Source organism: Haliotis rufescens, unplaced genomic scaffold (assembly GCF_023055435.1).
Source record: "Haliotis rufescens isolate VD_foot unplaced genomic scaffold, xgHalRufe1.0.p SCAF_17, whole genome shotgun sequence".
Classification (NCBI taxonomy): Eukaryota; Metazoa; Mollusca; class Gastropoda; order Lepetellida; family Haliotidae; genus Haliotis; species Haliotis rufescens.
Window position 1 is genome coordinate 21,569,488 of NW_025963857.1, and position 25,705 is coordinate 21,595,192.

Consider the following 25,705-nt stretch of genomic DNA (forward strand, 5'->3'; position numbering starts at 1 on the left):
GTACCCATGTCGGGAATCGAACCCTGGTCTTCGGCGTGATAGTGAGTGAGTGAGTGGGTCTGGTTAACGCCACTTGGAACAATATTCCAGTTACATAATGGTGTGGGCTTGATGCAGGAGGAGAGCCCAAACTGATTAGTTATATCGCTTTTTGGAAAAGAACGAGCGTGGGTATGGTCCTGACAAACCTAGAAACATAATCAGGGTCTCTAGAATACCCAAAGGGATTCAACTCTGCACAGCAAATTGTGGCGCCTTAGGACTACTGGGCCACCCGTGCCCCCGAAATGAAGTAAGAAGGGTGAGTGAATGAATGTTACAGTCATCAATATTCTGGTAATAAACATTGGACAGACAGACAGACAGACTTATTTCAGATTAAGGCCGTCAGACCCAAGGTACGCAAAAGGTTAACAAGTAAGATTTTTACAGAGCGTTTTCACTTGATGAGTCTGTGTAACCAACCTACCCTGAGCAGAGCATCTGTGTACTTGAGAAGCCAGCCGACCAGAGCATGACCAGATTCATGGTAGGCCACGATCTTCTTCTCTGTGGGGGACAGAAGGCGGGTCTTCTTCTCCACACCTACAACAGAGGAACAGGCACACTTGGTCCAACAGGCCACTTAGGTGCTCAGAGGGTAGTCCTGCACCATGACTGTGGAATATATATATTTTAGGAAAAAAAATAAATCTACATATTTATCCAAAAGCAAGTCTACCCAGCTCCAGCTAGCTTTATTCCACATGAAATCAACAGGCCACCTTTTTTTTTGTTCAACTTTCTCTGCATTACCAAATTCATTCCTGTTGTATGCTGCACCAGAGCTCCAGATAAGCTGTGTATCTGCGTAAAATACGCATCAGAAATGCAGAAATATGCAGTAAAATAAAATCCAAGCGTATCAAATATGCAACGAACATTACAGATACGCTCCAAAAATTAAACTTGTGCGTATCATCAAAATATTGTGAAGTAACCCTGTGTATTGGATTAGCAAATCAGCAACTTATTTTGAAATTATAAACAGGCATTCCATCAACCTTGCCAAACACCACGATGACCGTTACATCATGATCATTTGCCATCACACTTTCTTGTGGAAGTATCGTGGTATTTTTGAGTCCTATAAAGCTCTCGAACCCACTGGACACCAGTTTGCAGGGACTAGATGAAATTTGAATACCCAGATAGAATTACTGATACCCAATGATTTTAAAATGCATGGGTAAAATACCCACAACACCAAAAGCTTATCTGGAGCTCTGCCGCACTCAGCAATATTCCAGCTCTACATGTATGAAGGTGGACTAGACAATCCAGTTATTGATACTGTGAGCAACTATCCACTCATTGGGGGACGAGGACCTGCAATGAACAGTCACAGAGTCTGACCACCTGACCCATTTGATCACCTCTTTCAACCAATAAAGGTCGCTGGGGACCTATTCAAACCACAGAATCCCCACTGGGTTATCAAAGTAACTGATTACAAAGTTGACAGTACATCGTTCAGGGCCAGCTGATTTCTATCAATGTCCCTCCCACCTGCATCACACCCTACATCTATCTACGCACCAGCCACAACTCTCTCCACAGCGTACTCGAAGTCCAACGCATCAACCTTCTTCTTGGTCTCCCTGGCGGCATGGATGGCCGCCTCATTGCATATGTTGGCGATGTCGGCACCTGCAGGAACAACACACTACAGTCAAGGGGCATCACACAATCTTGCTTGTCAGTTGTTTTAATAATAACAAGAGTTTGCCAGTAATGTGGCTATATCCCCTGCCCCTGTTGCAGAATTTATGACATAATTAAATCTAAACGAACCCTAACCTTTTTTAACCGAGGTGGAACTTGTCATGGAAATTGTAAAAAAAAAAGAAGAGTTTGGAACCTAAGTCCATCTTGCTGCCATGGAAACATAAAAAAATAAAAATTTCTAAAATTTCTAAATAGCAAAAGGCACCAGTTCAGCATGTACCTGACAAACCTGCAATTTTGGTGAAAAAATATTGAACGGCTTATGAGTTATGCTCCGGAAACGAACCATACCCTCACAGAACCTAAGTCCATCTTGTTGCCATAGAAACGTAAAAAATAAAATTTTCTAAAATTTCTAAATAGCAAAAGGCACCAGTTCAGCATGTACTTGACAGACCTGCAAAGTTTGATGAAAAAACATTGAACGGTTTATGAGTTATGCTCCGGAAAAGAAAACGTGACGGACAGACGGACGGACGGACGGACGGAGCCTGTTTCTATATCCCCCGCCAAATTTGTTGGGCAGGGGATAAAAATAATATACTAATCAACAATTGATACGGGTACTGGACTTTTTTTACAAAACTAGTGGACAAAATATTATTGAATCAAATACTCTTGTTTAATGAACGTGAAATAAAGTCAAACATGATTCAGTTCCATCGCAACATCAGATACTATTTGTATAACAACATTTCCAAACAATCGGTCTCCTGCAATATCAGATACTAGGGATGGGTAAAGGAGGTTTAAAGTGTATCACAATATTTTGCATTGCACAAGGCTGTATTGCGAAATTTATCACGATATACTGTATAATCATAAATGTTTAATTCAGAAGCAATCTCATACACTAAGGTGTTAATTGAAGTTCATAAATGGTACAAAAGAAGATGCTGGTACAACATACTGTTTACTCATTCAATAAATACGCAGCCATCTTGGGGCCCCAGATGCTCGCTCCTGGGCAGCAAAGGCATTTGGCAAGTACATAACATTAAACACATGATAAAAAATACCTCACACCCTTATCAGATACTACATGTATTTGTATAGCAACACTTCCAAACAATCGGTCTTGTTCAGCCCTAAACTGTGCACTCAGAACATCCTTACCAAAAGTTGAGTACCATATAATAATACATGCATGTATACAGTGACATTATTCATAATGAAATGCACAGCATGTCTTTGAGAAATGTCAACAGTAGTTGGTTTTGAAGAGTAGTGTCAAAGATCTGAGGACATCCAATTATGGGTCACATTAGACTGACCTTTTGCAAACTTTGATCGACCAATGGAATGACTGACAAGAAGTCGACATTAGCCAATCAGAAGGCAGCTTTCCCATGCTTTACCGCAGTAGTTTCAAACTGGAGACTATGCTTCAAAACATTTTGGCAAATTCTTGATTAAAAATTTGTAAAACTGAACAAAAGAACATTCTGGACTGGCTAATAGATGGCCTAGATCGTGTGGATTCAGTCTTTAAGTCCATAACGGTCGTTCAGAATACCCCCTGTTAAATTTTTCGAGGTTGCATGATTAGAAAACACATTCCGACTGTCACTTTCATGATCTTGTAAGCGACGCTTGATTGGTTGCATGAAAGGTCATTCTGACGTGACCTGCAATGGGATGTCTTCAGATCTTTTGTTTAGCGGTAGCAAGAACTAAGATCTTAGGTTAATGAGATTGTTCCTTCACACAAGGTACATGATGATGAATATAGGAAGTTATAACATGGCTATGCACCAAAATGGAAGAGTTTCATGTCTTACATGTGATCTTCTGAATTCTATGCATAGTATATTTTACCTCTGGAAATGTTCCTCAACACTTCCATCCCACCCCACCCCACCCCACCCAACCCAACCCTACAGCACACAACATAAAGTGTGACGTACCCTGCCAAGTCATGGGATTGGCCCTAAGGTATTTCCCACAACACCCATCCAACCCAAAAGCACTTAACATTCAGAGGACCATTGTATGTTTATTTGGTTACAAATCACAAGATGTAGACACCCCACCTCACAGTACCTAAAGCAACCTGCACATACCCAGTCAAACCATGGTCCTCCCAGAGCCACCACCCACCCAGCACACCCACCCAAGTCTACCCAAAAGCCATACCCAGCCAACTCACTTGACACACCCCAACCCTATCTTCCCATCATGAGAACTAACATTACACATAGTAATAATCAGAATATTTTTCCAAACGCTCCAGACCCTATGAAGACGGGTATTGACATGATACACTCACCACTCATCCCTGGGGACATCTGGGAGAGTCTGGGAGCATACACTGAGGGAGGTTCAGCCAGTTTCAGTTTCTTCAGATACATCTCAAATGTTTCCCGTCTCTCTTCGAGTGTTGGGAGGTCAATCATGATGTGACGGTCAAATCGGCCAGGACGCAGCAGAGCCTGCAAAATTCAATGGAACAAAGTCACCATTCTGCAGCATTATCTGGAGCTTGTTTTCATCTTGTGTTTGTTTGTTGTGTGTCATCCACTGTTCTTGCTACCTTGATAAAAGCCTTTGACGCCTTTTTTTCTTATTCATTGTTTTATTCTGCATTTAGTAATATTCCATAATATCTACAGACTCTACATGGGTCTATGAGACTCTACATGGATCTATGAGATGCTACATGGGTCTATGAGACTCTACATGGATCTATGAGATGCTACATGGATCTATGAGATGCTTCATGGAACTATGAGATGTTACATGGGTCTATGAGATGCTACATGGATCTATGAGATGCTTCATGGATCTATGAGATGCTTCATGGTTCTATGAGATGCTACACGGATCTATGAGACTCTACATGGATCTATGAGACACTACATGGATCTATGAGACACTACACGGATCTATGAGATGTTAAACGGATCTATGAGACTCTACAAGGATCTATGAGACACTACATGGATCTATGAGACTCTACATGGGTCTATGAGACTCTACATGGATCTATGAGATGCAACGTGGATCAATGACATGCTACATGGATCTATGAATTGCTACATGGATCTATGAGATGCTACATAGATCTATGAGATGCTTCATGGATCTATGAGATGCTACATGGATCTATGAGGCTCTACATGGATCTATGAGACTCTACATGGATCTATGAGATGCTTCATGGATCTATGAGATGCTTCATGGATCTATGAGATGCTACATGGATCTATGAGACTCTACATGGATCTATGAGACACTACATGGATCTATGAGACTCTACATGGGTCTATGAGACTCTACATGGATCTATGAGATGCTTCATGGATCAATGAGATGCTACATGGATCTATGAGATGCTTCATGGATCTATGAGATGCTACATGGATCTATGAGATGCTACATGGATCTATGAGATGCTACATGAGATGCTTCATGGATCTATGAGATGCTTCATGGATCTATGAGATGCTACATGGATCTATGAGATGCTTCATGGATCTATGAGATGCTTCATGGACCTATGAGATGCTACATGGATCAATGAGACTCTACATGGGTCTATGAGATGCTACACGGATCTATGAGACTCTACATGGATCTATGAGATGCTACATGGATCTATGAGATGCTTCATGGACCTATGAGATGCTACATGGATCAATGAGACTCTACATGGGTCTATGAGATGCTACACGGATCTATGAGACTCTACATGGATCTATGAGATGCTACATGGATCAATGAGACTCTACATGGGTCTATGAGATGCTACACGGATCTATGAGACTCTACATGGATCTATGAGATGCTACATGGATCTATGAGATGCTACGCGGATCAATGAGATGCAACGAGGATCAATGAGACTCTACATGGATCTATGAGACACTACACAGATCTATGAGACTCTACATGGATCTATGAGACTCTACATGGTGAGGTGAGGTGAAATTGGGTTTAACGTCGCGTCCAAGATTATTGCACTTATATAGCTACGTGACTCTACATGGATCTATGAGACGCTACATGGGTCTATGAGACACTACATGGGTCTATGAGACACTACATGGGTCTATGAGAAGCTGGACTCGGCTAAATGGATCTATGAGATGCAACGTGGATCTATGAGACTCTACATGGGTCTATGAGACACTACATGGGTCTATGAGACACTACATGGGTCTATGAGAAGCTGGACTCGGCTAAATGGATCTATGAGATGCAACGTGGATCTATGAGACTCTACATGGGTCTATGAGACACATGGATCTATGAGATGCTACATGGATGGATCTATGAGAAGCTGGACTCAGCTACATGGATCTATGAGATGTTACATGGATCTATGAGACACTACATGGGTCTATGTGACACTACATGGGTCTATGAGAAGCTGGACTCAGCATATGGATCTATGAGACACTACATGGGTCTATGAGACACTGCATGGATCTATGAGACACTACATGGATCTATGAGATGCTACATGGATCTATGAGAAGCTGGACTCAGCTACATGGATCTATGAGACGCTACATGGGTCTATGAGACTCTACATGGGTCTATGAGACACTACATGGGTCTATGAGAAGCTGGACTCGGCTAAATGGATCTATGAGATGCAACGTGGATCTATGAGACTCTACATGGGTCTATGAGACACATGGATCTATGAGATGCTACATGGATGGATCTATGAGAAGCTGGACTCAGCTACATGGATCTATGAGATGTTACATGGATCTATGAGACACTACATGGGTCTATGTGACACTACATGGGTCTATGAGAAGCTGGACTCAGCATATGGATCTATGAGACACTACATGGGTCTATGAGACACTACATGGATCTATGAGACACTACATGGATCTATGAGATGCTACATGGATCTATGAGAAGCTGGACTCAGCTACATGGATCTATGAGACGCTACATGGGTCTATGAGACTCTACATGGGTCTATGAGACACTACATGGGTCTATGAGACACTACATGGGTCTATGAGACTCTACATGGATCTGTGAGACGCTACATGGATCTATGAGATGCAACGTGGATCAAAAAGATGCAATGTGGATCAATGAGACTCTACATGGGGCTATGAGACACTACATGGGTCTATGAGACAGTACATGGAACTATGAGACACTACATGGGTCTATGAGACACTACATGGGTCTATGAGAAGCTGGACTCGGCTAAATGGATCTATGAGATGCAACGTGGATCAATGAGACTCTACATGGGTCTATGAGACACTACATGGATCTATGAGATGCTACATGGATGGATCTATGAGAAGCTGGACTCAGCTACATGGATCTATGAGAAGCTACATGGATCTATGAGACACTACATGGGTCTATGAGACACTACATGGGTCTATGAGACTCTACATGGATCTATGAGACACTACATGGGTCCATGAGACTCTACATGGATCTATGAGATGCTTCATGGGTCTATGAGACACTACATGGGTCTATGAGACACTACATGGATCTATGAGATGCTACATGGATCTATGAGAAGCTGGACTCAGCTACATGGATCTATGAGACGCTACATGGGTCTATGAGACACTACATGGGTCTATGAGACACTACATGGGTCTATGAGACTACATGGGTCTATGAGACTCTACATGGGTCTATGAGACACTACATGGGTCTATGAGACACTACATGGGTCTATGAGACACTACATGGGTCTATGAGACACAACATAGGTCTATGAGACAATACATGGATCTATGAGACTCTACATGGATCTGTGAGACTCTACATGGATTTATGAGACTCCACATGGATCTACAAGACACAACATGGATCTGAGATGCTACTAGATGTTGCTGTACACCACTCACCCTGTCTAATATGTCGGCTCTGTTGGTGGAGGCGAGGACAATGACGCCCTCCATGGTGCCCATGCCGTCCATGTCCACCAGCAGCTGGTTGAGGGTGTGCTCCTCCTCTGCACTGCCGCCCATGGAGCTGCAACAGTCAGTCCGCGGGGTTGAACACTGCTTACAACAGTATTTCAGTGCTGCGCTGCATACTGAGTGAGTGAGTGAGTGAGTGAGTGAGAGTGTGTGTGAGTGTGAGTGAGTGAGTGAGTGAGTGAGAGTGTGTGTGTGTGTGTGTGAGTGAGTGAGTGAGTGTGTGAGTGAGTGAGTGAGTGAGTGTGAGTGTGTGAGTGAGTGAGTGAGTGAGTGAGTGAGTGAGTGAGTGAGTGAGTGAGTGAGTGAGTATGGTTTTACGCAGCTTTTAGCAATATTCCAGCAATATCACGCCGGGGGACACCAGAAATTGGCTTCATACATTGTATCCATGTCGGGAATCAAACCCAGGTCTTCGGCATGACGAGCAAACCACTAGGCTACCTGATCGCCCCGCACTGCAAACTGTCATACATGCCTTCATAATGTGGGATGAAAGACACAGGTTGCAGATTTTACCACCGTGGAGAAACACATGAGACTGACAAGAATGATATTCAAGAATCTGGCATTTGAGCCCATTAGATGCTGTTCGTGGCATGTAAGGGACACAAATCTCCATGGTATATTGACCACAGATCAGTGCCACCTGACACAGAAAGCCAACTGGGCATGTTCATGCATACATGACTACAAAATCGAACAACTTGTCTACATAGTGGACATGTAAGCTGGATTGAATACAAAATTTGCTCCATAATCTTATTTATAATGAAGCAAAAATAAAACGTTATTTTATTGCTTTTTGTAAAAAAGTGAAGGTGTTTGAGAACAGAAGCTAGTTTGCTCTTAGTTTAGTGAGGTATGGTGAAATGGTGTTTAATGTTGCCTTCAAGAGCAATGTGCATGCATGTGTGTGTGTGTGTGGCAGCCGATTTTATTGCACTAGCCCAGTTTAGTTTAACATGAATACCCCACTAAGACACAGTGTACTGACTCCGAGCCGACCATTCCTTGCTTAAGCCCCTTAATGCCGAGCGCCAGGCAGGGTAATAACAAATACCATTTTTATGTCTTTTGGTATGATTCAGCCTTCTGCTCTCCGGGCGGTGCTCTACCACTAGACCACAGAGGCGGTCCTCTTAGGATTACACAGGATAGTATAATGGAAATCATAGATCCACTATGCCTGGGTATGACCACCCGATCCACTAAATCCATTGAGACCAACCAATCCACTGAATCTCCCAAAAGATGGGTTTGAAAACCCTATCTTTATACTGCAGCCTGAGATGACGTGAGTCAAAACAATATGTCTAAAATTCTCACAGAGAGACTCTACTCATGACCTGCCTATAAACCTTGACAACATTTCTGCAGCATTAACTGCTCAACAAGATTTATCTCCCTTCCACTGACCAGGTTGCCTTTGTATCAGCAGAATAAAAGAGCCAGGAGATTATAAGGCAGTGGGACTAGCACTGTAGAGGTTAATTTTTATATCACAGACTGTAAAGGCTTTGCTAGCTGAAGCCAGGTTGATCTGGGCAATATGTCATATATGACATAGCACATCTAAGACTTCTCTGAATTAGCACAGACAAATATGTGCAGCACAACGACACTGGACAAATATTACAGCTTAATCACTGGTTGAAATGAGTGACTATTCAGGTGAGCAGATAATGCACAAAGTACCTGCCTACTAAACAATAAATCAGTTCTAACTGAGCATCATTGTGTCATCAATTATACTTGCTTTACTTGAATGTCAATAACAATTTGAAGTTCTGTTCTGTTCTGATAATGGATTTTGTGTCCACCAAAAGCTACCTGCCGCTCCTCTTCCTCCCGATGGCGTCGATCTCATCAATGTAGATGATACACGGAGCCCGTTTCCTGGCCTCCTTGAACAAGTCTCGCACTCGCGCTGCTCCCAGACCTGCTCAAACACAAGTCTTTGAAGTAGGAAGGAGTAAATGAGTCAGTTGTGACTTTATGTTGTAGTTGGTAATATCAGTACTTTATTACAGCAACCAGTAATACAGTATATATATTAATAGTGTGGTCAGGGTGTGGCAAAAGATCAAATTTGTTGATGATATCATCTTGACACTGTGCTGGCCATGACTTCTGAACGTAACTTAGCGACCTTGCCCTTTTAACATGACTTTGTGACCCTGACCTTTTAACATGACTTGGTGACCCCGACCTCTTAAAATAACTTGGTAACCTTGACCTCCTAACATGACTTAATGACCCTGACCTCTTAACATGACTTAGTGATCCCGACTTTTCAACATGACCAAGTGACCACCTCCAAAACAGACTCTAACTTAATGACCTCCCAACAAGATTAAAAGACCCTGACCTCCCAACATCTCGACGAACTCAGATCCTGCCATGGCCAGGAAGGGGACTCGTGCTTCAGTGGCCACAGCTTTTGCCAGCAGTGTCTTGCCACAACCTGGTGGACCCAACAACAGTGCTCCGTGAGGAATCTTCGCCCCCAGTTCCTGCAATCAACAACAGACACACATCAGGGTCAGTTCGTAATAAGCATGTTCGTTATAAACGTAGTTTACTGTATCAGTATTGTGGGACTAGGCTAAAGTTCTAAGGACTTGTGGAACTGCAAAACTATGATTACGTTTCCCTTTCCTTATACATTCAAAGAATGACAAACATTTGTAAAGTACAAAATGATGCTTGGACAGAAATCTGTTTGGGGCCCATAGAAAGGAACAACTGTGCCTGTCAGTGAGAATGTGAGGTCCTCGGCTGAAGTAATCTGATTTATGTCAAATGTGTTTTAAAAGGTTTTCCTATACGTTGTAATTTTTCAAGGGGTTGCAGCAAAAAAAAGGAGAATTTTCCCTGTTTTTTTCAATTATACAATCTTACCTTGATCTTAGCGCTAAGAGGTTTGAATACACGAATGGACCCCACTCACAACTGCAGTAACTGAGGCTTCAAGCTGTTCTAGCACCTGTGTAGAGCTCACGACTGGCTCCTACCTTAAATCTCTGGGGGGTCTTCATATAATCCACAAACTCCATGACCTCGACCTTGGCCTCCTTCAACCCTGCAACGTCCTTGAAGCTGATACCCTTGCCCTGCTGAGACATGACATCCACCCGCACGAACTTGGCCTTGCGCTCATTGGCCTGGAGAGAAAATCACAACTTAGCCTCGCGTTCATTGGCCTGGAGAGAAAATCACAAGTTAGCCTTGCGTTCATTGGCCTGGAGAGAAAATCACAACTTAGCCTTGCGTTCATTGGCCTGGAGAGAAAATGACAACTTAGCCTTGCTTTCATTGGCCTGGAGAGAAAATCACAACTTAGCCTTGCTTTCATTGGCCTGGAGAGAAAATCACAACTTAGCCTTGCGTTCATTGGCCTGGAGAGAAAATCACAACTTAGCCTTGCTTTCATTGGCCTGGAGAGAAAATCACAACTTAGCCTTGCGTTCATTGGCCTGGAGAGAAAATCACAACTTAGCTTTGCGTTCATTGGCCTGGAGAGAAAATGACAACTTAGCCTTGCGTTCATTGGCCTGGAGAGAAAATGACAACTTAGCCTTGCGTTCATTGGCCTGGAGAGAAAATCACAACTTAGCCTTGCTTTCATTGGCCTGAAGAGAAAATCACAACTTAGCCTTGCGTTCATTGGCCTGGAGAGAAAATCAAAACTTAGCTTTGCGTTCATTGGCCTGGAGAGAAAATCACAACTTAGCCTTGCGTTCATTGGCCTGGAGAGAAAATCACAACTTAGCCTTGCTTTCATTGGCCTGGAGAGAAAATCACAACTTAGCCTTGCGTTCATTGGCCTGGAGAGAAAATCACAACTTAGCCTTGCGTTCATTGGCCTGGAGAGAAAATGACAACTTAGCCTTGCGTTCATTGGCCTGGAGAGAAAATCACAACTTAGCTTTGCGTTCATTGGCCTGGAGAGAAAATCACAACTTAGCTTTGCGTTCATTGGCCTGGAGAGAAAATCACAACTTAGCCTCGCGTTCATTGGCCTGGAGAGAAAATCACAACTTAGCCTTGCGTTCATTGGCCTGGAGAGAAAATCACAACTTAGCCTTGCGTTCATTGGCCTGAAGAGAAAATCACAACTTAGCCTTGCTTTCATTGGCCTGGAGAGAAAATCACAACTTAGCCTTGCGTTCATTGGCCTGGAGAGAAAATCACAACTTAGCCTTGCGTTCATTGGCCTGGAGAGAAAATCACAACTTAGCCTTGCTTTCATTGGCCTGGAGAGAAAATCACAACTTAGCCTTGCGTTCATTGGCCTGGAGAGAAAATCACAACTTAGCCTTGCTTTCATTGGCCTGGAGAGAAAATCACAACTTAGCCTTGCGTTCATTGGCCTGGAGAGAAAATCACAACTTAGCTTTGCGTTCATTGGCCTGGAGAGAAAATGACAACTTAGCCTTGCGTTCATTGGCCTGGAGAGAAAATGACAACTTAGCCTTGCGTTCATTGGCCTGGAGAGAAAATGACAACTTAGCCTTGCTTTCATTGGCCTGGAGAGAAAATCACAACTTAGCCTTGCGTTCATTGGCCTGGAGAGAAAATCACAACTTAGCCTTGCGTTCATTGGCCTGGAGAGAAAATCACAACTTAGCCTTGTGTTCATTGGCCTGGAGAGAAAATCACAACTTAGCCTTGCGTTCATTGGCCTGGAGAGAAAATCACAACTTAGCCTTGCGTTCATTGGCCTGGAGAGAAAATCACAACTTAACCTTGCTTTCATTGGCCTGGAGAGAAAATCACAACTTAGCCTTGCTTTCATTGGCCTGGAGAGAAAATCACAACTTAGCCTTGCGTTCATTGGCCTGGAGAGAAAATGACAACTTAGCCTTGCGTTCATTGGCCTGGAGAGAAAATGACAACTTAGCCTTGCTTTGGCCTGGAGAGAAAATGACAACTTAGCCTTGCGTTCATTGGCCTGGAGAGAAAATCACAACTTAGCCTTGCGTTCATTGGCCTGGAGAGAAAATCACAACTTAGCCTTGCGTTCATTGGCCTGGAGAGAAAATGACAACTTAGCCTTGCGTTCATTGGCCTGGAGAGAAAATCACAACTTAGCCTTGCGTTCATTGGCCTGGAGAGAAAATCACAACTTAGCCTTGCGTTCATTGGCCTGGAGAGAAAATCACAACTGCACATAATTTGATTCCAGCACCCAACTCTCAAATAACAACATTTTAAAAAGACTGTTTTAACAGGACTGTACTGTGCAGAAGAAACACCCACTTGTATTCAAATGGATTGCAATTTCCTGAATTTCAGATAACACACAAAAATAATAAAACACTGATACAGTGCGTGAGTGAGTGAGCATGGTTTTACACCGCTTTTTGCAATATTCCAGCAATATCACGATGAGGGAACACAAGAAATGGGCCTCTCACATAGTACCCATGTGGAGATTCAAACCCGGGCCTTCGTCATGACGAGTGAACGCTTTAACCACAAGGCTACCCCACCGCCCCCACTGATCAGCATCAGACTCCATACAGGTGAAAACTCAAATGAAAACATGACAGAAACTACCCTGTCAGTGCAGGCGTACTTACAAACATGTCGGAGGGGTTCGGGAGCGACACCTTCGTGACGCTGCGCAGAAACAGGAAGAGAGCCAAGCCAATCACTGCCATGAAGATGAAGGCAAGCCATGAGCTGAAACACACAGCAGGGCACTTTGATAACAACACAATAGGAAATCAAATAAAAATCAAGATACAGTAAACTACGGTTATAACGAACACGCTTATAACGAACACGCTTATAATGAACGGACGGATATAACGAACTTACTTTTTGGTCCCGACTATTTGCTGTAGTTATACTGTGTATATGCTTATAACGAACTACGGTTATAACGAACTAAAATAAGTAGTCCCTTTGAGTTGTTATAACCGTACTTTACTCTAATGGATTCAAAGAGATTGATAGAGTTTCGTTTAATGCTGCTTTAAAAGGTACTCAGTTTTTTCATGGCGTGGCATCTTGTGGGAGGAAAGCCCACCATGATACAGGTCTTAGATGTCTGACACTTCGGTGACACCCACAAGCACAGATATGAGTCTACAAACATCATCAGCCTCAAACGTCATCTGAACACAGGATCATAGGTTTGTGCATTTTCACAACAACATAAGACACGTGAAGATTCCGGGATAGAATTGGTCTTCAGAAACCCATGCTTGTCGTAAGAGGCAACTAACGGGATCAGGTGGTTAAGTTCGTTGACTTGGCTGATGCATATCATCGTATCCCAATTGTGTAGATAGATTGTGTCAGTCACTGGATTGTCTGGTCCAGACTCGATTATTTACAGACTGTCGTCATATGGCTGGAATGTTGCTGAGTGCGGCGTTAAACAACAACAAACAACCCGCAACAATATAAACTACCAAAACTGAGGTATTTTAAATGGTTTTTATCCAGATTTTATTTTTCAAAGTTCAAAGTATTTTGAAAGCTGAAGCTGTGCAAGCATGAGAGAAAGCTATATACAAGTTATAATGTGACGGTGATTTACCTCTTCCTGTCATAGGAGATGGGCACACCTTGCTCAGGTTTGATGCCAAGCTCAGCCTCGGCCCTCCTCACCTTCTCCTCAAACTTGTAGGGGTCGGGCACCTTCATGGTATAGTACATGAACTCACTCTGAAACAACACGTTTCATGTCTATGTTGGAAGAATTGACTTAATTTCTACAGATGCTCTGGATATGGGCAATTCTGCCAACACTTCTGAGAATGAGCTGTTTTATTCGGGAAAGAAGAAAACTTACAGTAACCCACTTGTAAACATGAAATTCAAAAATAGTGAATTAGTATGGTTTTACGCCGCTTTTAGCTATATTCCAGCAATATCATGGCGGGGGACACCAGAAATGGGATTCACACATTGTACCCGTGTGGGGAATCGAACATGGGTCTTCAGCGTGGTGAGCGAACGCTTTAACCACTAGGCTACCTGGTCGCCCCTGTCTCAATTTGAACAGAGTGCAGTAAGTGAGTGGATGGATACTGCAGCAACATACATATGCCCATAGCAATATTCCATGGCATTATTTTCAAGGTTCACACAGATATGGAATACTAGTGAGAGAGTTGGGTTTAACACCGCTTTTAACATTATTCCAGTTATATCACAGCGTGTCAGCTTAATGTGGGAGGAAAGCCCCAACTGATGCAGGTCTAAGACGTTTACCACTTCGGTGAAACCCAAGAGCACGGGTATGGTGCTGACAAACCTAGAAACAAAATTGGGGCGAACCGGGATTCGAACCCACAATCATAGGTTTCTGTCGTGCCCAAGGGACGCAACTCTGCACAGCGAATTGCGGCGCCTTAGACGACTGGGCCACCCGTGCCCCCATATGGAATACTAAATTTCAAAGCATTTTCAAGGCTTTCAAGGGTCCCTTTCAAGGCTTTTCTTTTGCTTTATTAGCCTCATTTCTTTTAATCCAGACATGATATTAATCATAAGATTAAGCCTGTATGAACCTTGACATTGACATAATATCAGTGGGGACAACCCCCTTTCTCCCTTGAAAATAACCGACCTTCTTTCCCTTGACGACAGCCCCTTTATGCAACTGAATGATGCATGTCTCCGACTCAGGGCTGACCTTGATCTCATCGACCTAGTGAAAAGATATATTGGTGAGTTTTCATGCCATGATATAATACATGATATATTTGTTTCTGTATCGATCCAAGACGATACACTGGCTGAAATGAATCACATTCTACTTGTTCAATGACCCCCAGCATTTTTGGTCAGCCAAGAAAGAGGCTATCCTCAATGCTTGATCTTATCAAGCTAGTTGCAACAGACAGAGGTTATCCTCAATACTTGATCTCATCCCCCTAGTTGCAACAGAGAGAGCCTGTCCTCAATATTTGATCTCATCAACCTAGTTGCAACAGAGAGAGCCAGTCCTCAATACTTGATCTCATCAACCTAGTTGCAACAGACAGAGGCTATCCTCAATACTTGATCTCATCAACCTAGTTGCAACAGACAGAGGCTATCCTCAACACTTGATCTCATCAACCTAGTTGCAACAGAGAGAGCCAGTCCTCAATACTTGATCTCATCAACCTAGTTGCAACAGAGAGAGCCAGTCCTCAATACTTGATCTCATCAACCTAGTTGCAACAGACAGAGGCTATCCTCAACACTTGATCTCATCCCCCTAGTTGCAACAGACAAGAGGCTATCCTCAATACCTGATCTCATCAACCTAGTTGCAACAGACAGAGGCTATCCTCAATACCTGAACTCATCAACCTAGTTGCAACAGACAGAGGCTATCCTCAATACTTGATCTCATCAACCTAGTTGCAACAGAGAGAGCCTGTCCTCAAAACTTGATCTCATCAACCTAGTTGCAAGAGAAGGGAGCCTGTCCTCAATACTTGATCTCATCAACCTAGTTGCAACAGACAGAGGCTATCCTCAATACTTGATCTCATCAACCTAGTTGCAACAGACAGAGGCTATCCTCAACACTTGATCTCATCAACCTAGTTGCAACAGAGAGAGCCAGTCCTCAATACTTGATCTCATCAACCTAGTTGCAACAGAGAGAGCCAGTCCTCAATACTTGATCTCATCAACCTAGTTGCAACAGACAGAGGCTATCCTCAACACTTGATCTCATCAACCTAGTTGCAACAGAGAGAGCCAGTCCTCAATACTTGATCTCATCCCCCTAGTTGCAACAGACAGAGGCTATCCTCAACACTTGATCTCATCAACCTAGTTGCAACAGAGAGAGCCTGTCCTCAATACTTGATCTCATCAACCTAGTTGCAACAGACAGAGGCTATCCTCAATACTTGATCTCATCCCCCTAGTTGCAACAGACAAGAGGCTATCCTCAATACCTGATCTCATCAACCTAGTTGCAACAGACAGAGGCTATCCTCAATACCTGAACTCATCAACCTAGTTGCAACAGACAGAGGCTATCCTCAATACTTGATCTCATCCCCCTACTTGCAACAGACAGAGGCTATCCTCAATACTTGATCTCATCAACCTAGTTGCAACAGAGAGAGGCTGTCCTCAATACTTGATCTCATCAACCTAGTTGCAACAGAGAGAGCCTGTCCTCAAAACTTGATCTCTTCAACCTAGTTGCAACAGAGAGAGGCTATCCTCAATACTTGATCTCATCAACCTAGTTGCAACAGAGAGAGCCTGTCCTCAAAACTTGATCTCATCAACCTAGTTGCAACAGACAGAGGCTATCCTCAATACTTGATCTCATCAACCTAGTTGCAACAGACAGAGGCTATCCTCAATACTTGATCTCATCCCCCTAGTTGCAACAGACAGAGGCTATCCTCAATACCTGAACTCATCAACCTAGTTGCAACAGACAGAGGCTATCCTCAATACTTGATCTCATCCCCCTAGTTGCAACAGACAGAGGCTATCCTCAACACTTGATCTCATCAACCTAGTTGCAACAGAGAGAGCCAGTCCTCAATACTTGATCTCATCCCCCTACTTGCAACAGACAGAGGCTATCCTCAATACTTGATCTCATCAACCTAGTTGCAACAGAGAGAGGCTGTCCTCAATACTTGATCTCATCAACCTAGTTGCAACAGAGAGAGCCTGTCCTCAAAACTTGATCTCATCAACCTAGTTGCAACAGGGCAGAGGCTATCATCAATACTTAGTCTTACATTAATATATTGTAGAAATAACTGAAATTAAGAAAGTAAGAACAAGATATTGCTTTATAATTAATTTGCCTGCCAAGGTTTTAGAATCCCCGATAAAAAACGTCAATCAATTGTTGCAAGATAATTCCCTGTTCTGTCATTGAAGAATTTTTCAAAATCAAAGGTCAAGTTTAGAAGACTAAATCCGATTTCTGTCTCTCACAAGAATGTCAGTATGATGTAGCTTCTGTCCAACAAAATGTAAAAAAATCACTTTAACAACACTATTGTTTGTTCTAACTAAATTCTTTTAATTCAATGTTCTGCTGCCATAAGCAGACACTTTCCTAAAAGCTATGAGAAAAAAGATTCTTCCCTACAACCACATTTAGAACAGAAGTCCATGTTTTGAAGACTGCTGCACTTTTTAGGCCTAATACCATCTTCCCCCCAGCCAGTCTTCATCACTTTTACTCTAAACACTAGTGCAATTATTTTCACAACACTGCCCTCAATCTCAATGTTGTTCCCCATGCTAATGAATCCCCCAAGGGATAACTAAACGTGATTCTTTATCTGTTTATGGGAGCACTTAAAGAAGTGCCCCGCTTTAAAGGGGGACTGTCTGGTCTGATAGTGAGATGAAATGGGAAAAATTATTGCACTTGCATAGCAGTGCATGCTTGCACATAAATATACACATTAATATTGAGGTTTTGTTTTAAAATATGATTTCTAAGTGAGTTTGTTAATTTGATTGTTGTTTAACGCTGCACTCAGCAATATCCCAGCTATATGACTGCGGTCTGTAAATTATAGAGTCTGGACCAGTCAATCCATTGATTGACATCATGAGCATCGATCTATGCAAGTGGGATATGATGACATGCATCAACCAAGTCAACAAGCCTGACCACCCAGTCCCGTTAGTTGCCTCTTACGACAAGTATAGTTGGCTCTTATGGCAATCATGGGTTACTGAAGACCTATTCTCTTGCCGGATCTTCACAGGTCGTCTAAGTGAGTGAGTGAGTTGGGTTTAATGCCGATCATGGGTTTCTGGAGTGCCCAAGGGACTTGCAGCACCTTAGATGACTGGTTCACCCTATCCTCCCACTTAAGAGTGCCCTTTACTCACCAGGCTGTTACAATATTAACCTGGTCATCAGCACTGAATTTCCAAGAACTCTTAACCTGACTTCCCAGGATAAAGGACAGCCTGAGCCAGCAGGATTTACCCCAAACTTCAAGATATCCAGGGAATGTGAGATTCTGAAGTGGACCATATGGCCTCAACTGTTTTTCAATAACTGACCAGGGTCAAGCTCATCAAACATATCAAGTGGTGTACTCTCACCAGTAGTCTTTTCAAACTCACAGTTTCCGGTTTCGTTTACCCACCATTGATTATTAAAAGGGAAATATTTATGGTCTGATATAATTCTAGTCCTCACCTTTGTTGTAATGTGGCTTATTATACTCAAAAGAAGTTAAAAAATACCCAATTTTTTCAAATACGATAGTTAATCTGTTATGGCCATAGACTTGGAGCTGAATATTAGCCTCTGAGCATGTCTAGATAAATCCATGTTATAATCTTTCTACAGTGTTTGAAAATAAGGGGGTTTGAAGTTTTCTTTAATGGTATTTTAATCTTGGAATCCCAAAATTGATAACTTTTAACCAAATAACTATTAACGCATAGTGTTAGACAATGTCTCCACCAAAATACTTCTTACCCAATACTTCTCCACAAGATACCAATGAACTGTCCCAATATTCAGTCAAAAGAAACACTTGTCCAGAATGTTTAAGCAAGTTCAATTCAATAGGACAAAATTGTCCATTTAAACTTCTTAAGTGATACTTCACAACTAACCATTCTTGACTGGGCCATGAAAGAAATTTGTCAATAAAATGATGGCAAACACTGACGGTGAAATATCATCATTTTTTGCAATTTTTACTTTTCATGTCTAATGATTTTGACTTGTCAAAGGACACATAAATCATAAATTCTACCTAACCGACGAGTCAGTTACAAAGTTTCTTGGTTTATATCCATGACTGCATTTATTCAAAATTAGATGTCTAAAGTGCTCAATCTTCTTTGTAAAAGCTTCCATATTATTGCAAATTCAATGAGTCTTCATTTAACACACATTTTGAGATTTTAATGATCTTTGTGACCTTTTCTAGACCAAATAAATATCCGGAATTGTGGAAAACAAACAAAAGCAAAATATTACTCCTTCACTGCAAAAAAACTAAAGTATGGTCAACAGCGTTTCCATGTAATGCAGCAGACAATGGCGGAATTCAAGCATCTGACAATGCCCTTAAACATGCATTAACCCTAAACCTGACACTCTCACAAAACTCATACAACTATTAAAATATATAAAAAACTGGAAGTTTTTCGACCAATAGACAATGCCTTTAATAGGTATCACATTCATAAAATAAAATTACCACAGTTGTTTTGGGCAAAGAACCTGTTTGACACATCAGCAAGCTGGCAAGATGGATGACAAGAGTTAATTGACATTAGCCCAACAATACCCGTACTCAGCTAGTGCTATCAGCAGTCAATAAATCATACCAGTACTCCTCACAAACCTCCCCTCGCCAATGCTATGACATTTAACACAAACAGCTGAAATATGACCCGTAAGTAGGACTGGTAATTCCACAAGAAAAATCCTTATACATCAAAGCAAATCGGAAAAAAAAATTAATGCAATATCAAGCATCAAATTTAAACTTTGATATTTATCCATATGATATTGAAACATGTGACCGATTCATCAGAAAGGCTGCGATTCCTGTACACTGTTATGGATGAGAACAGGTCTCAAAAGCACAATGGTAAAGCTCAGTCGGGGGTTCCAGATATTCATGATAAATCTCCACACACAAACACTGCAAACTTTGTGTATAATGCAGAGCAAACATGAAAGCTCTCTTTCAGAATATTTCTACTGAGTGAGAACAGCTAATACTTTCCTGAACAATATTCCAGTTATATCACAGCCTGTCGGCTAAGTATGGGAGAGAAGCCCCTAGTGGTGAATATCGTAGATGTTAACTACTGATGATGTTTGTTATCATAAAAGCAAATTGATTATCAAACTATATCTTTTTTCCAATATAAAAACAAGTTCCTTACTAAATCTTCTCTTGTGGTTAGGTGACTCTGTTTAAATCTTAAATCGAGTTCCATTGTCCAGATCAACGAATCATGAAATTGACATTAGTAATGAAAGTGTTCCCAACAGAAACTGGTTTGTTTATTGGTTAATGCCGCACTCAGCAATTGTTCAACAATGTCCCACTCATATGACAGCATCCTGTAAATAGTCGAGATGGAACAGGCATCGAATGATTGATAGTATGAGCAAAGATCAATGCCGTCCGGGCACGATGACATGCAATGAACAAGTCACAGAGCCTGAGTGAGTGAGTGAGTTGGGTTTAACGCCGCTTTTAACTGTATTCCAGTTATATCGCAGCGTGTCATCTTGATGTGGGAGGAAAGCCCGAAGTGATGCAGATCTTAGATGTTTACCACTTCAGTCAAACCCACGAGCACAGGTATGGTGCTGACAAACCCAGAAACATAATCAGGGTTAACCGGAATTTGAACCCACAATCATAGATTTCTGGCGTGCCCAAGGGACGCAACTCACAGAGCCTGAGCCCTAATACATTGTTGCCTTTGATGACCAGTATAGGTTCCTGGAGATCTATTCCTACCCAGAATCCCAAAGGGCCTAACAGTAATACTCCAGAAGGTGGTGTTTCCGGGTTATTGGGTCGTGGGTCACGTGTACATGAGAACAGTCTGCAAAATGTGCTTCCTACATACAGCATGAGTGAGTGAGTATGGTTTTACGCCGCTTTCAGCAATATTCCAACAATATCACGGCGGGGGGACACCAAAAATGGGCTTCACACATTGTACCCATGTCGGGAATCGAACCTAGGTCTTCGGCGTGACGAGCGAACACTTTAACCACTATGCTACCCGACCGCCCCACACACAGCATGAATGTTTTTATTCCATTAATTTACCATATTGGAAATGATTGTTTACTGTCACAGAAGGGCTATAATTGCTAGTATTTATCATGATAATTTATTAATAAAAAAGAAAATTGGAAATGTTTGTTCTTTATTTACAACCCCCCAAAATAGGCTAATAACATAAGATTACACTGGATTTATTTTGTTTTCTACATGAAACAAAAACAAAAACAAAGGAAAATGATATCATATTGATTATTTTAACAGGTATTGGGAATATCTTTCTGCACACAAACAAAACTAAGAGGCATCATATTCTAAAACCTCCTCGTTTCACCGACACCGCGGCCTCGTGAACAACCTGACCACCCCCAGAATGCCACCTTGACTAATGGACCACAGCTTCATCACAATCAAACATCAATGTTGAAACCAGGGAGCCTAAGCTACTCTATTCTCCATTAATTACAGACAGAGCCAGAGAGAATATTACCAGGCAATATTGACCCCTTATACCACATCACCTGCCACAGGCATCTATAACCACAGATATTAATATCCACTGACCAACCATATGCAGTCAGGAGGTGCAACAGCTTATAACCTATAATTACCTCCAGCATCTGGGTGCTGATGAATTGGTGGAGAAAGTGAAGTAGCATTAATCTTGGATCTGGTGTATCCAGTTTGTAATTTGTTTTGTTCTAGAGATGATGTAGTGTTTGTTACCCCTGAAGAGTTACGACCTGTCAGTGTAAATGACAGATCGGTTTGCGTCTAACTATGGCAGAGGATGGCGCTAAGGTGTTCAGGAAATAGGTTATCTGCTGATTTGATCAACATATGGAATAAAAATTTAATAATTTTGGCGATAATGAAGGCAGATCTAGATAATGATTGCCTTATGCAAGAGTTATTTAATTTCTTATTTCCATATGCCAACAGGCAGGAGAAGAAGATAAATAACAACATAATCATGTTTTAGTTGAGGTTCATTTCCTCAAATAAACTCTTGAGACAAAAGGCCATACATTTGTAAAAAGATATTTTCAATCAAAGAGGAAATTTTAAAATATTTTTCTCCATTTGCAATGTTTAGGGTAACCTTGTCTGTTTAACAAGAAAATAAACAAATCTGGTCTTACAAACCAAATATATTCAACAAAGCTGCAGTTCAAGGGCCAAGTATTCTGTACACAAGGCCACATCAGGTTCAAGAGTGGTTTTGTAATCTGAACACAAGGTTCAATAGTGGACTTAGTATTCTGTACACACGGTTCAATAGTGGACTTAGTATTCTATACACAAGGCCACATCAGGTTCAATAGTGGTCTTGTAATCTGAACACAAGGTTCAATAGTGGACTTAGTATTCTATACACAAGGCCACATCAGGTTCAATAGTGGTCTTGTAATCTGAACACAAGGTTCAATAGTGGACTTAGTATTCTATACACAAGGCCACATCAGGTTCAATAGTGGTCTTGTAATCTGAACACAAGGTTCAATAGTGGACTTAGTATTCTATACACAAGGCCACATCAGGTTCAATAGTGGTCTTGTAATCTGAACACAATGTTCAGTAGTGGACTTAGTATTCTGTACACAAGGTTCAATAGTGGACTTAGTATTCTGTACACAAGGCCATGTCAGGTTCAATAGTGGACTTAGTATTCTATACACAAGGCCACATCAGGTTCAATAGTGGTCTTGTAATCTGAACACAATGTTCAGTAGTGGACTTAGTATTCTGTACACAAGTTTCAATAGTGGACTTAGTATTCTGTACACAAGGCCATGTCAGGTTCAATAGTGGATTTAGTATTCTGTACACAAGGCCATGTCAGGTTCAATAGTGGATTTAGTATTCTGTACACAAGGCCATGTCAGGTTCAATAGTGGATTTAGTATTCTGTACACAAGGTTCAGTAGTGGAATTAGTATTCTGTACACAAGGCCATGTCAGGTTCAATAGTGGATTAAGTATTCTATACACAAGGCCATGTCAGGTTCAATAGTGGACTTAGTATTCTGTACACAAGGTTCAATAGTGGACTTAGTATTCTGTACACAAGGCCATGTCAGGTTCAATAGTGGACTTAGTATTCTGTACACAAGGTTCAATAGTGGACTTAGTATTCTGTACACAAGGCCATGTCAGGTTCAATAGTGGATTTAGTATTCTGTACACAAGGTTCAATAGTGGACTTAGTATTCTGTACACAAGGCCATGTCAGGTTCAATAGTGGATTTAGTATTCTATACACAAGGCCATGTCAGGTTCAATAGTGGACTTAGTATTCTGTACACAAGGTTCAATAGTGGACTTAGTATTCTATACACAAGGCCATGTCAGGTTCAATAGTGGACTTAGTATTCTGTACACAAGGTTCAATAGTGGACTTAGTATTCTGTACACAAGGCCATGTCAGGTTCAATAGTGGATTTAGTATTCTGTACACAAGGTTCAATAGTGGACTTAGTATTCTGTACACAAGGCCATGTCAGGTTCAATAGTGGATTTAGTATTCTATACACAAGGCCATGTCAGGTTCAATAGTGGACTTAGTATTCTGTACACAAGGTTCAATAGTGGACTTAGTATTCTGTACACACGGTTCAATAGCGGACTTAGTATTCTGTACACAAGGTTCAATAGCGGACTTAGTATTCTGTACACACGGTTCAATAGCGGACTTAGTATTCTGTACACAAGGTTCAATAGTGGACTTAGTATTCTGTACACAAGGTTCAATAGTGGACTTAGTATTCTGTACACAAGGTTCAATAGTGGACTTAGTATTCTATACACAAAGCCATGTCAGGTTCAATAGTGGACTTAGTATTCTGTACACACGGTTCAATAGCGGACTTAGTATTTTGTACACAAGGTTCAATAGCGGACTTAGTATTCTGTACACACGGTTCAATAGCGGACTTAGTATTCTGTACACAAGGTTCAATAGTGGACTTAGTATTCTGTACACAAGGTTCAATAGTGGACTTAGTATTCTGATGTTCATTATTACAAAACAACATGTTTGTGTTAGTGAGGTTGCTATCAATACATGAAAATTTATCATGAATCACTGTCACAAGTTATATCACTGCATGTCACCTTTCTGATATGTGTTATTCTGCCAATCTGTGAATGAGTGCCATCCCAGTGAAATTACTCGTAACAATATAAGCCAGAAATTGGAGTTACCTCCCCTTTGGCAAGCATGTCATGGTAGAACTCGTTCCAGGAGATGTATCTGTAGTAGTTGGTGTCTTGTTCCTGCGTCATACGCATTGCAGTGTACACCGTCACTGCAAGCCAGAACCAGATCAGGAGCCGTGGCAGAGGGGGAAGCTTATCTTTCTCTGCAAGTAGAACCAGTGTTTAAAACAACAAAATCCCAACGAGACAGTCAGGCAGGTGACCCATAAATATTGCCTGCCCACCTTCAAAGTTACTGCCCACATTCAGACATTATGATATTGCAAAATCAAGAGAGAAAAATAAGAGAACAAATCGCGTCTTGATTCATTTTAAATAATGCAAACAATTATTTGAGAATCTACAAGGAGTTATGATATAACTGAATACGTAAGTATTCTTAAAATGATTTGCAAGAGAGTCAGGAAAGTGGAGGAAAATTTCATGCAGCCCCACAGACAAGTTACCAGCCATGGGCAGGCAGTTGTTTCGGACAGTGAGTGAGTGAGTGAGTATGGTTTTACGCCGCTTTTAGCAATATTCCAGCAATATCACGGCAGGGGAACACCAGAAATTGGCTTCACACATTGTACCCATGTCGGGAATCGAACCCGGGTCTTCGGCGTGACGAGCGAACGCTTTAACCACCAGGCTACCCGACCGCCCCGTTTCGGACAGTGAGTAAACATAGCAATATTTAGACAAATTTGACAAATTGTTCACAGACACTCGAGTAAATTGAATGCATAATTATTATCATAAAATTTCCAGGAGCAGGTATACCAGTAACAGAATCTGTACTAGTCCCTAGGACAAGTCAGTGAGTGAATGCAGGTTATACATTGCTGCAGTTCGCAACATTCCACCTACATGTAACTTGTAAATCCAATCTATTCAAGTACACCTGTGGCGGGCAGCATGAACAACAATATGGCATCATGACAAACAATCAGGTGGTACACAGTCAGCCAGGTCAAACCTTGTGACCACCCGCTCTCCTTTAGTGACAGCTCTTACGCTTTACCCTATTCTGCCATGTTACAGCAACCACATAGGTTAGAATTGGTCTTCAGCAACCCA

General features: G+C 41.7%; 1 protein-coding gene across 2 annotated transcripts in view; it reads right to left on the reverse strand.

Annotated features, from left to right (window-relative positions):
• Window positions 1-25,705, reverse strand: part of LOC124133961 (paraplegin-like) — a 97,360-nt gene that overhangs the window by 12,263 nt on the left and 59,392 nt on the right. For both annotated transcript variants that reach the window (XM_048397704.1, XM_048397705.1), the window contains exons 4-14: window positions 24,632-24,789; window positions 15,280-15,360; window positions 14,245-14,372; window positions 13,277-13,379; window positions 10,706-10,855; window positions 10,060-10,204; window positions 9,522-9,630; window positions 7,617-7,743; window positions 4,037-4,199; window positions 1,579-1,689; window positions 470-585 (exon numbers count right to left, since the gene is read on the reverse strand). In XM_048397704.1, coding sequence (XP_048253661.1) covers window positions 470-585; window positions 1,579-1,689; window positions 4,037-4,199; window positions 7,617-7,743; window positions 9,522-9,630; window positions 10,060-10,204; window positions 10,706-10,855; window positions 13,277-13,379; window positions 14,245-14,372; window positions 15,280-15,360; window positions 24,632-24,789 — 1,391 coding nt within the window. The remainder of the gene's footprint in view (window positions 1-469; window positions 586-1,578; window positions 1,690-4,036; window positions 4,200-7,616; window positions 7,744-9,521; window positions 9,631-10,059; window positions 10,205-10,705; window positions 10,856-13,276; window positions 13,380-14,244; window positions 14,373-15,279; window positions 15,361-24,631; window positions 24,790-25,705) is intronic.